The sequence below is a fragment of the Erithacus rubecula genome (assembly GCF_903797595.1).
Source record: "Erithacus rubecula genome assembly, chromosome: Z".
Lineage (NCBI taxonomy): Eukaryota > Metazoa > Chordata > Aves > Passeriformes > Muscicapidae > Erithacus > Erithacus rubecula.
The window spans coordinates 10917591-10930781 of NC_136661.1; the positions used below are offsets into that span (position 1 = coordinate 10917591).

General features: G+C 36.8%; 1 protein-coding gene across 2 annotated transcripts in view; it reads right to left on the reverse strand.

The window, feature by feature from the left end:
* Nucleotides 1-4051: 4051 nt before the first annotated feature.
* Nucleotides 4052-13191, reverse strand: part of DMGDH (dimethylglycine dehydrogenase) — a 42410-nt gene continuing 33270 nt past the window's right edge. For both annotated transcript variants that reach the window (XM_079330197.1, XM_079330196.1), the window contains exons 15-16: nt 5467-5601; nt 4052-4809 (exon numbers count right to left, since the gene is read on the reverse strand). In XM_079330197.1, the coding sequence (XP_079186323.1) occupies nt 4594-4809; nt 5467-5601 (351 nt within the window). In that variant the 3' untranslated portion in view covers nt 4052-4593. The remainder of the gene's footprint in view (nt 4810-5466; nt 5602-13191) is intronic.

Here is a 13191-nt window from a genome sequence, read left to right on the forward strand (position 1 = left end):
TAAAATCTAAGAAAGTGAAAAGGAGAAAGAGCTTTCAGCTCTTGTTCATCCATGGAATACACATAAATTTCAGTGTCCAGTGGAAGATCAAATAACCATATATTTCCCATTTAGCTAGAAGGGTAAATATGTATCACCTTTTGGTAACAGGCAAAAGAGCAGTCCACATTAAAATTAGTTTTTCTTGGTTAGAAAGCCAAATATTGACTATACTAGGCTCCTGACTATTTCCTGATAAGTCTCTGTAGAAAGAAAGTTACTACTTGTATTAATGAAGTCTAGTGGGTAAGCCTATGAAGCTACCAGCTTGGGTTTTGTTAAATCCCACAGGTTTTCCTGCTGGTTTGAAAACAACAGCTATGATGAGTGATGTCAGCCTTTTCTTCTACAATGAGAATGTATTGCAATCTACAGCCAGTATTGGAACAAGAAGCAACAGTACTTTTTTAAAGTCTGTTTTCTCTGAAGTAAATTCCACACCAAACTGATGTGTGACTATGAGTAGTATTTTCTTTCTCGAAATGTGATTCATACTCTTCAAAAGCTGCAAAGTTACAATGTCTCTTGGTTCTAGTTCAGATCCCACAACCAGTCTCAAACGTCTCACTGAACTGGTTTTATTTCCTAACTTCTTCCTTATTGCAGGTTAAATTTCATTCCAATGTTAGCACTTTCCCACAGAAACCCTTTTTGTTTTCTCAAAATAAGTACTTTGAAAATCCGCATAGTGCAGATGACACCAGAAAATTTGAAATAAAATTCTTAATTCTATTCACCTTTCATATTTTCAAAGTTATGATGGTGCACAAGCATAGCTAGATTTTATATTTTGTTGTAGAGAAGTGTAAAGAGTTATGTACCAGTTATCCTATTCCACTAGAACTAGATAACCTTGTTGCCTGACCATAGTTAAAACTTTACTTTGAACTGTCTTAAATATATACTGCAGATATTGCACAGTCACAGTCTGGATGTTGCTGTCTGACATATTTCTAGTATTTTTGTTTTTTTATTTATTTTGTAACTAGTTGAGGTAATTGGAATCAAATCAGAAAAAACTATTTCTCTCAGACAGTATTCTCCAGAATCAAAATAATAAATCCAGAAAATAGTCAATGTTCAGTCTCTTACGTTTATCTTTTCTGAATTTGTGGTTGAACAATTTGGATGCTGTTTTGGGATTAGTGATTAAAGAAGTCATTAGAGTGACACACAAGGTTACAGTATCAGTGTGGATTTATCATGCCATACAAAGCATGAACTGAACACTTTTTGGCAAAGCACATGAAAACTTGGAATAAAAATTCAAACAGTAATAGTAACATCTACTCTGGTGTGCAAAAACTCTGGAGGTGGGAAAATACAGGAAAATGGCAAACAAAAGTGTCTGAGAAACTGCTTTTTACATATCTTGATCTGAGTAATTTAAAAAATTTTCCAGATGACAGAACTGACATTTTTTCACCTCATTGCAATGTGTCTCCTCTGTTAACTGATGAGGTTGAGAAAGACTCTTAAGAAGTGCCTACCAGTCTTTCTACACTGGTATTTCTGTTTGATTGGTTAGAAGCCCTCTTAAAACTCAGTACTTAAACATTCTCACTCTTATTCACTTCCTCTTGCTGTGTCTTGGCACAAATTTAGCAAGACCATATCTCAATCTGTAATGAAAAGAAGTGACAGGAAACTGCAATAGCTGCTGAACACTTCCCCCACCTCATTTCTTCAAGTTCATGTACTTTTTCTTTTTTTTTAAATACTTTAAAGGATTGACTTACAAACCTGTATGTGGGCATGATTTGTAAAGCCTTGTCTTGATACTGTTTCATTTATCCATGCTGTGCAGAATGCAGTGTTGATGAATATTCAGCAAGCTCACTTGGGTATGAGAGCAGTAAAAAGAAGACAGGTCAAGCTTTGAAAGTGCTAGGAAGCCCTTTCAAGCACTGCTATCACTTCGAATTCTTGGCCATCCTTGCTTAAAAGTACTTCTGGTATCTCTGCTTCTGAATTCATTGTTCAAGAGAAGGCACAGACATTCTTAAGAAGTAACAGAGAGCAACAAGATCCATTTGCCTTACATGTGGTCAGTGATGAACCAGAAGTCGTTTTAGTCTTGTAAATTGACTGCAAGAAAGAAATTTTATTGCCTTGACCCAGAAGCATCATGACACATTGTTAGCTTATCTAAATCTTGAAGTTAAATGAAACTTAGAACCGTGGAATATGCTGAATTGAAAAGTACCCACAAGGCTCATTGAGTCCAGCTCCTGGCATTGCACAGGACAACCCCAAGAATCACACTGTGTGCCTGAAAGCATTGTCCAAACACTCCTTGAACTCTGACAAATTTGGTGCCATGACAAGGAACCTCCTCCACTGTCTAAAAACCCTGTGGGTGAAAAACCTTTTCATAACATCCAACCTAAACCTCCCCCAACTAGGCTACAGGCCATTCCCTTGGGTGCTGTCACCACAGAGAAGAGATCACTGTCTGTCCCTCACAAAGAAGTTGTGACCTCAGCCACTGCTCATACAGCTTCCACTAATTGGCCAAGGCTTGATCTTGGTGAGACCTGGGTGACAAGAGCTGTCAGTGAGTAGCCCCCAAAGAAATCAGTGTCTGGGTTTGTATAATACTACACTGTAAAATGAGAGAAGTCTGCATGAGCCTCACAGAGAAATTAGGGGTTGGGAGGTTACAGCTGGAAACACAGTACAAGCTGTTGGAGGGTATGGCTGCTCAGGTTCTGAGCTCACTTGACTGTAGGAATTGTGTCTGCTATTCATTACTCTTTGCTCAGGCTGCAGAAAGCCTATCCCTTCTGCACTCAGATTGATCCAGCTGATACTAATCTTTCTTTGGAGTCAGAAAAGCAGTTACAAACCTGACTCTGTCAGAGTGGGATATGGAGGCACTGTTGGAACAGTTTGGGCATAGAGAAGCTGATTAGGAGAGTACAGGTGGATCTGTCTCAGAGTAACTGTTACGCTACATTCCAGGATGTGGTGTTTAGTGAATCTGCATAATCTTGGGAAATACTAAAATGTATGTTCCTAAGCATTGCTCTTTTCCTCCATAGTCTAAATAAAACCATATAGCATCATGTTCTACTTCCAATTTCATAAGTGCTCACAGAGTCACAATGGTTAAGTGCCTCATTACAGATGTTATCCTTATAAAAAGTAATATTTTGATGGTTTAGCAAAATATAACTGAAACATTTATGAAAGTATAGCAGAGAATAACTTCTGAATGACTTTTCACTCAAGATAGTACTACATACAAACTTGGCAAAGTTCATATATTAAATTTTCACCTGTTTTGCAAAAGATATTCAAAACAGCACAATGTAATGTCAGCTTACTTTATCAAGAGTGAGTGTTCATTACTCAAATTGTTTTTGTCCTGGTATACACTATTTATATATTTGCTTCTTTGCTGAAGATTAAGAGGCACCAATTCCCTTGAAAAAAACTGCATTTTGGACATGATTAATACATACTTTTAAAACATTCTTCTATAGCCAAAAGAACAGCATTGCTAAGTTGGAAATTTTAACACTATTATTCAAAAGAATTTTTGAGAATATTATTGAATTCCAGATGAGTTTTTTATCAATTTAGTGTGTTCCCATCATATACATTATCCCAATGCTGCTTACTTGGGTTATTGTCTATTTAACACTCAATAAAGCTCCTTTGCTGTAAATTTAATTATATTTTTCATTGCTAATATTTATGTGTAATAATATATGGCTCTCACTGTTGCTTAAATCTATAATTAACAGTAAGAAAGAAATTGCCACCTTTGGTGCCAGTCTAGTAGTTCAGATTTAATACAGTAAATCTGTAATTTAAGCTTTGTTCAGAAATTAAGCAATAACGTACTGTTTGTTGTAGAGCATTACATATAATATCTAGATGATTTATGTAAAATAGAGAAGAATGGGCTTCCTATAACTGTTTCATTGAGAAGAACTAGATTTTGCTCTTCCATGAGAACTTCTGCCAGGCTGACATGCAGAGAAAAAAAAGTCAAAAGTTCAGATTACCTTTAATAATGCCTTTATTATTTCAATGGTTAATGTGATGTCTTTGAATTCCTTATGAAGCATTCTGTGTAGAACCAGTGACATGATTTTATGGTAAGCTTGCTATTCAGGTGTAAAGAAGACAGGATAAGGTACTTTACCTCAAGGGCAGGCAAAGGAGGAACTGTGAGTATGAGGGAAGGGGAGGAACTTGCTATTGGACAGAATCAAGCGCACATATCTCATATGGATTAATACAGATCTGCCAACCAATGTGGAGCAAGCTGGATCAATGATGTACTCATTCCCTGCCACTTTCTGCTCACAAGTGCTTCTGGGAAGCAGAACACACAGTGGCTCACCAACTCTGCTCAGCTGTCTAATGTGAACAGTGCATACATGGAAGTAGGAAGTAGTACCATTGAATTTCTCACTCATGTAAGGCAATGAAGATCTTGTGTTTAGTAATTAGAAAATCTGAGTAGTTTAATTTTCCTAATTTTATGCATATTAATGGCACTATTTCCTACTGCACAATTTGCTGTATCCTCATCTGTGTTTATATTTTGGGACTTTCACCTTTTCTCTGAAGGCGCATTCTTGTTGGTTCAGTCAACACCAATGGCTCCTGTATAATGGTTGCTGGATAATTTTTACCTAAAAGTTCAACTTCCAATTTCTGTCCAACTTTGCTGAGTTCCATGGGAACATAAGCGAAAGCCAGACTCTGCTGAGCTCCGTAACTGAAACATCCAGATGTGGTATTGCCAATAACCTGAAAAAACCAAAAATAATTGTACTTATTTTCAAGATGCAGTGAGATTTTCTCAAAATCCAAACCAACCAAACAAACAAGCCCAATCCAGCCAACAACTCAAAAAACTAGACATCTCACATTTTGGTTTATATACTTCAGACATCATGCAAGTTCATAATATTCTCAACAGAGAGTAACACCACCTGAAACTGGGAATTTTTTGCTTTTTGAGAAAATAGACTATTGTTATGTTCAATTAAGTTGGAACATATACAATACACATGCATATGTTTATTATCTATAACAACTTAACTAGCAGTTGATTTGAAATACTCAACACAAATCTGTGCTGGAGTGTGGAGCCCCTAACTTTGCTGTGGTTTCTTTTCTTTTGGGTAGCAAAAGTGTTTTCTTAGGACAGCAGTGAACTTGCAGAAGAAGAGAACGGATGACAATATTTTAGTTTGTTGCAACTGTAGTTTCAGTGACTTGACAGCATTTCACATCTCTGTAGGTATTTAGTCTTTACTTCTTGCTTGAGATTAGAGTGTTTATCATACCTTCAAATTGTTCTGTGCCAGTAAAATAGAAATAATGCATTCACACTTGAAACACAAAGATTCTGTTCATGGGAAATTAAGATTGAGATTTTGTAACATGAACTATAGTCCTTGCCTTGCCATTGTGCCACACACTTTCATTTCCCTCTGGATCAACATTATCTGTTTCCAGGGTGAGATATACCAGTCGCCGTTTGAGCCCCTTTTCTTTAATCTGCTTCAGTGCTTCTTTTCCTGTAAAGTCTGCTGCCTGAAAAAATACAAGATAATCATTATATATGTTTATTTTGGTTCTCCAATATGTTTAGAGATATAAACATTTAAATGTATCTTAGTGTCTTTGCCCATCAAATAAGTATTTAGTATGAAATATAGATGAAATAAAACTTGGCAGATAGTGTATTTTGGATCTTGGTATTTTTATACTGGTATATTATACTTTGCTAACTTTATTCTCTTTATTGGTTTTCCTAGATCTCAGCCTTTAATATCCATAATTCCAACTTACTAGAAACATAAATATAGTGAGCCATATTAGAAGACTACCTGCCCAGTTAAGGTTGCAAGCCAGAAGACTGTCCATTATTTCAGTGTCTATGACAAGAAGTGCATTCCAACACTCAGATCCTTGAAGTCTTGGCCTTGCTCTGTTAACATACTTCCTTTTGAAGCCATCATCAGTTTATGACAGTAACATGTCAGTATTCCACTTTTATGTTTCTGCCAGGCTGCACAGCTGGCAGTTTACTCCATATTCTTGTTTTAAGGTAGGTACATTTTTTCCCATATCTGCCAGTTTATGGGATAATGCAGCATGTTTGTAAAGAATGCTGCTATGTCTGCAATTCACTTTTTCAGTCTGCTTAGAAAGGTACATGGAGATTCCCATATTTCCAGAAGAAGACTGCACAAATGTGTGACAAGTATGGGGGTAATCACTGGCAAGTCTCAGAACCCTCAAGGGTATATAGGACAGTATTTGCTGTATCTGATCACACTGAGCTGATTCCAGTGGCCTGAGTCTATCACAGAATCATTTAGGCAGGAAGGGGCCTCTAAACTCATTGAGTGCAACATTTCACCAACTGGTGCCTTAGCAACAACAGCATAGCACGAAATGTCATGTCCAGTCATTTCTTGAGCATCTCCAGGGATGGTGACACCACCACCTCCCTGGACAGCCCTTTCCAATGCTTAACAACCTTTCCAGGAATAAATTCTTCATTATGTCCATTTTTTTTCTCCTACGGCATAGATCAGACAGAACAAAAGAACTGTATTCAAACTAAATTGCCAAATACACACAAGCCTGCCCCATGGGCAGAAATATAATAGCAAATACAAAGTCCTGTAGCTTTCTAGCCTTTGCTTCGCTAGCAGTGAAAGCCGTTTTAAGGCAGTTGATCTTAGGTCTGAAGAAGGAATATTAATTTGATGAGTGTTTAAGGGAAAATAAATTAAATAATGTTGAAGTCTTCAAAATACTATTTCTGGTAATGTTCTTTAACTTCAGTAGAGAATTATTGCACTGTCAGAATAACAAGCAACACATACGTGCAATAGATACTATACAGTTAGTTCATATGTTCTTATATTTCTTGAGGTCCATGCAAATCCATGTGTAGGGTCAAAAGAAATTATTTAAGTGATGAAGAGGTTTTGCACTATGAAAGGCTAGGCTCTGTAAGCAGTTGTGAAAAACAGCTTATGAGCCAGTTAAGGAGCAGTGAGTCTGAAAATCAAGGTGGTTCAACTGGGGATAAAGCAGATACTGCTCATAAAGATCAGAGCTTTATTTTTTGGGGAAAAAAACCATGAAATACACCTCAGATCAGAAAAAATGACTGCAGATTCATTTTAGAATAGAATGTCAGGATACTGCTGCAAAATATAAAGCAAAGATTTTCCACCAGAGAATAATCAGCTACTGGTAGTTCCCTCTCACTTTTCTGCTTCTTGGTAGACGCAACTGTAGAAATGCACATACAGCTGTATACCATAGCATGACTCACAGATTAAGATGCTTTGCATAACAGAGAGAACTACCAAGAAGTAAACATTCTACAGAGATACTGAGCACTGAATCAATTCCTTCCTATTCATGCTAATACTTAGTCACATGGAACACTGTAGAGCTGAATACAAGTATCCAAATGCAATGTTATATACCCTAGGTATGGGAACCACTAGAACAAGCAGCTAGCAGGATTTAGAATCTACCTAAGTGTGGATCATTTTCTGCATGTTGCTTGCAGATACAGAATTAAATCCCAATTAATTTTAACTGGGCCAAGCTTTTGGCCACCTGGAATAAACCACCACACAGCCATTATGCTAACTAAAGATATATATGAGTGATTTCATGTAAAGGGCTTGTTCTTTGCTAATTTCTGATCATTGAAGGTTAAGAACATTCCAGGCTTGGAAAAATAATCAGGATGTAGCCAAGAATTCAAACTCTAAAAATATAGACCTCTCATATATATATAGATACATAAATGGATGCATACATACTTGAACACTACATGAACAAAAATGTATATGTGAAAATATATGTGTATATATAATGTACAACTGCGAAAGTCTATATACACTTTTAAATATTTAAAGTACCTTCTTAAATTCCAACTACAGGAATTCAACTAGTTCAGTGCTGTATTGCATTGTTTGGTACAGCCTCAGTTCAGTTTAGTTCTTTTACAGTTCTTGGGAACCTATGTCAATTTCACTCTAATGTATTCCCACCATTACTCATTTTTGCTTTTTAAGAGTATGTGCATGGGATTGTTCATCCCAATTAGAAAAGAATTTGGAAGCTGATGCATTCAACATCAGTCTGGCTGGTTTTGGTAACAAAAGGAGAAAAATAGTCTGTTTACATACTGCTTCTATTTGCTTTATCTTGTCCTACAAAATACAATTTTAAAAAATCCTATTTAAACCAGTATAATCCAATAAATGAATATAAAGACCCTCCAAACCAACAAAATAGAAGAAAAATAACAGAAACAAATGAAAACACTAAACAATTCCAACCTTGAACAAATATAAAATGTAAAGCTGCTCTTCACTGAGTTTAAAAAAAATGACTTTACATGTAGAAACAATGTAAAATGTTTATACTAGCAGAAGTAAAGACAGTCCTAAAAAGCTAATCTTAAAATACAGAAGACTTTTCTTTACTTTGGGATGAATTTCCAAAGCATTAAGCTTTGGAAGATGTAATCCATTTTCACATAAAATAAAAACGCTTCTTAGAAACCAAAGATAAAGACAGTATCTACTGCTTAGCTTCATTTTATTTGATTGCAGTTCACCAGATGAAAAGATGGGCTGCTCCTTTTTATTTGTGTGTTAGATAAGTTTAGATAAATCTAAAATGAAAAATCTTATCACAAAGACAAATCAGCCAAATTTTTAAAATAGCACATAGCTAAAGGGATAGCACTGATTAGTTAATCTATTAACACACAGTATATATGCATTTGCCTTATGCTTCTTATCAGGCTTTTACTTTGTGTTAGTTGCTATGAGTTTGTAGCACAAGATAAACCCAGTTTTAAAAAAAGAGTTTACAAGACAATAACCAATGTGATTTTTTATGCATAGTAGGATACCTTGGAGGAGTTTAACTTACTGTGTTTCAAATGTACGTGGCTTTCAATGGCACCCCAATCTGATTCTAATCCTCTCTAAGAATCTCTTCTAGTTTAAGGGAAGCAAAACTATATAAACTATCTATAAGCCTTTCAAAAAACTATTGGTTTGGGGTTTTTTTATTGGTTTGGTTTTTTTGTTTGTTTGTTTGGGTTGTTGTTGTTGTTGTTGTTTGTTTGTTTTGGCTTTGGGGGTTTTTTGGGTTTTTTTTGGTTTTTTTTTTTTTTGGTTTCTCACACTGTGCCATTTATCAGAATAAAGTCATAAAGTCAAAGCGTCTGAAAAGAAATATGCTGTATCTGTTCAATACTTACTTGCAGCAAAGATATACAACTCTCTCAACAAAGAACTGCTGTAATTTATTCTGTATATCATTTAGGATTGTGGGCATAGACCCAAATCATGAACACAAAGTAACCCCACTGAGTAAAGCAGCACCAACAACTTCTGTCACCTACTATAAACATAATGTTACAACACTCTGGAGGCAGCCTCTATACAGTATTTTGAAAATGTTTATAGCTAGATGCTCTTTAATTATCTGGGGTAACATTCCAAATGATATCTGCCTCACCAGCCTGATAAATGAAGACAATTTTTCTTCTCAGAGAGCATATATTTGGCAACTTTCTTTTTCTGTAGCAAATCAAAGCTCCAACTTTTGTAAGTTTTGTAAGGGAGGTGGCTGATCTGTATATATGGCACCTGCAACAATGCATCTTTCATTTAATCCAACTAAGCCCTTCTTGCGTACAGTCAGCTGTAGGAAATTGATATGATAGAAGTAACCAATTAATTACTGTGTTGTTTTGGCTCAAAATCCCTTATTGGGTGCTTATTCCTTTAGATGGCCAAACAAACCACAGGGAGTAACCTAGATGTGCATTTTATACAGATAACAAAATCTTTGCAGGTCCTTAGGATATAGGATATCCTTAGGATACGTTTCCTAACCTGTATAAATCTATAAATATATTAAAAAAAAATCTATGAAGTAAGTCCTCTGTTTTTCTGGCCCTCTGGACACCAAATGAAGTAATTATAGAATACAGTCCCACTCATTCCTGAACTTCAATTTGGATGGAGACAGGACTTAGGTGGAAAAGTACACTCAATATGTTATAAGCACAATAAATGGGCATGGAAAGGGGAAGAGGGGGACGAAGTACCATGCCCCATCTCAAATTTCCTATCCATCACACAATCCTTTTTCTTGTGCCCAGGCTCCTAAGCCCTTCTTCAGTAAAGCCTCTGCTCTTTCTTCTTCCTCCTCTTCCCTTTCTTCGTGTTGAGTAAAGCTGGCATGGAGCACAGTCTTATTCCAGGTTATGGAGTGGGGCAGTGACCACTATTGTAGTCATTCCTCTCAGAACAAAAGGGATGCAAGCTGGAGAAGTGTAGCAAGGGCAGACAATGGCAGTCAGGGGGAGATGCAGGAATTCTTGAAGTTTAGGCCGTTCCATACCAAGACCATGTTGGACTGAAACAACTGAGGGACAGTTCTGGCAAGTGGCCAGGAGAGAAACAAATAACTAGAAAGAGGAGCTAATAAAACTGTAAATCTGAGCATGCTATCAAAGGAATAAAAGGGTGGAGGCACATCCTTAGAATTGCTTATTCTAGTTTCCTGAGAGATAATATCTTATATATTGTTATGTGGGAGGTTAGGTCAACACTCAAGGACTGGATCTTGTCATTCACTTACCTATTACGAAGCTGATGGGTGTGACAAAACTTCAATTCATAATGCATACCAAAGCAATTAAATATTAATGTGTCTAACAGGTGTAATAGTTAAAAACCAGCAAATGTCAAAGTGATAAGAAGAGGTAGCACTTGCAGCTTGTGAGATGTGCTTTGACAAGGACATTCAGGCACTCACTGAGAGGGATGGAGGAGATGAAATGCAATTAGTGATAAGCACACAAGGAAAAAAGCAAGAATCAAGTATAAGGTTTTAGGTTGGTGGTAAAAAGGAAAAAAAAAAGAGGGAGTGGAGGAAGCTGGCAGAAAAGACATAATAAAAAATAAGAGATTCTGCATCTAGAAAAATCTGGAAAGAAGTTTGGAATTGAGAACAAAATGCCTGCTCCAGTAAATAAAGAGGGTTGAGGCAAAGAAACATTGCCTCCGAAAACAGCAGTTTCTCCTAGTGGAAGCAGACGAAATATGAGTCAAGCTCTTGGATCCTGACCTACAAGAGCACACTAGAGCAGAGTCCCAAAGGGTTTCCTTAATCTACTGCGCTCCCTTCCCAAGCCGCGGTGTTGTTCCCAAGTCATTGATTCAGCAGCGACCAGGAGATGGCAGTCCTGGATACAGCAACCAACACAAACCCACCGACAGCGGGCTTGGAGCTCAGGAAAATGCTCCTCAAAGAATTCATTTCCGTGGGCTGGCATGAAGGTTTATCACTCTAACATCAAGTTTCATAGGGATTTCTGGTCCATTACAGTCAGGAGAAAAATAAGGCTATTTTAAACATTCAGAAGTGATACACTATACCCTTAAGCACTCAAAAACCTGAGCAAGTGCAAATGTACAGAACCATATTCCTGGATGTGGACCAAAAAGAACTGCATATTTTCTTGTCTTAAAGATATTCTGTGTATTTCCTGCACAGTGACTAACATTACGACTCTACTGAATATTTAGTAGCAGAGTGCTTATTTATGAGATGAGGCTATCTACCGACTAACTAACTTACTAATGTAATTGAACAGCCAAAAGAAAGATAGCAGGTATTAAGAAAAAAAAAAAAAAAAAAAAAAAAATCCCTAATCTGGACAGAATTTTGCTGCAAAGTTGTGAAAAGCATTTTATACTCTAAAGATATATCAATCCTGTTAGTGTCCCTTCACTTTTGTTAAATGGCAGCCCGTCCTGCTCATATGTGCAAGGAAGCAACTATAACATTAGTGAACAGGGATTATCAGCAGACTAGAGGAAACCACCTAGAACAATGCCTTAGACAAAATGAAAACTGACACAGAAACCCTGTGGAAATGTGTTTACTTATGTCATGTTATAATTTAAATCCTGTGAGAAAAGAGAGTCAGCTTCAGCTTTGAAGAGGTTTTCCTATGATTCATCACATAAAAATTACTACTCCATCTGTACATGAAGATGTATACACTAAATTTTCTAAACGCAGAGACCATCAGGATTTTATGGAGACTTTACATCTCTTCATATATATTCCCCAGATATTTCAATGTCATCCTGTAGAAATTAAAATTCTTTTTGATCGTATTTACTTCACTGGTATCTGACTCTTCATCATTTTGATCTGGTTTAGAAACAGTTTTCAGTTCCAAGACATTCAAGATTTGCGTATGCTGAAGTCTTTTCACAACTGTTTTGTGAGATATTTCAGCTGCTTGTTGCACAGTAAAAGCTCCAATAATTAACTGAACAGTGCCGTTTGGTTCTAATTTACACAGATATCAGCACTTTCCCCAGCTGAGGGACGCATGCTTAAAGGAATAATCCTTGTGGGGAGCTAAACAGACCAAAACGTGAAAAGAAGTATTTAAGTATCTACCGCTCGTAATTTTTACGTAGTTCACCTTTTTTGAGGGAATTTTCCATAACAATAGCAACAGGCAACAAAACAGTGTTTTTGCTTGTGTTCAGTCATGGCAGCCTGTAAAGAATGGTTGCGGTTTGTGCTATGCCAAATGTGTAACAAAACCAGAGGCATGGGACTCAACTGCCAAGAAGGAGAGTAAATAATCTCCATTGCACTTCATGCTACAGTGTTTAGAGTGCTTCAATAGCTGAATTAGCTCAGGTACCTCTGAAGTGTCAACATACAGTCACAACTGCCCTCATTTAAGTCAATAAAAAAACATTGATTATTTCCTTTTCACATTAGTTCAGCAAAACTGGCAAATGCTTCAGGGCTCGACACATTGCATTTCTGCACGACATTCATTCATGCCCATTTGTCTACAATGTGAGTACCTCTGGAGAACTGCTCCAACTCTGCACTTCACCATGCGAGTGTGTGCAGAGCAACTAAGAATCAAGTGCTCTTGCACATTAATGCCTTCCTATGATCTTATGGCTACCTTGGCAAGGAACAGCTTTCCCTGCTTATGGTTTGCTTTCCGACTTAGGCTAAAGGAAAGGAAAGAAAGGAAAACAAACAGGTGTATCAAAAGGAAGTGAAAGAAAAACA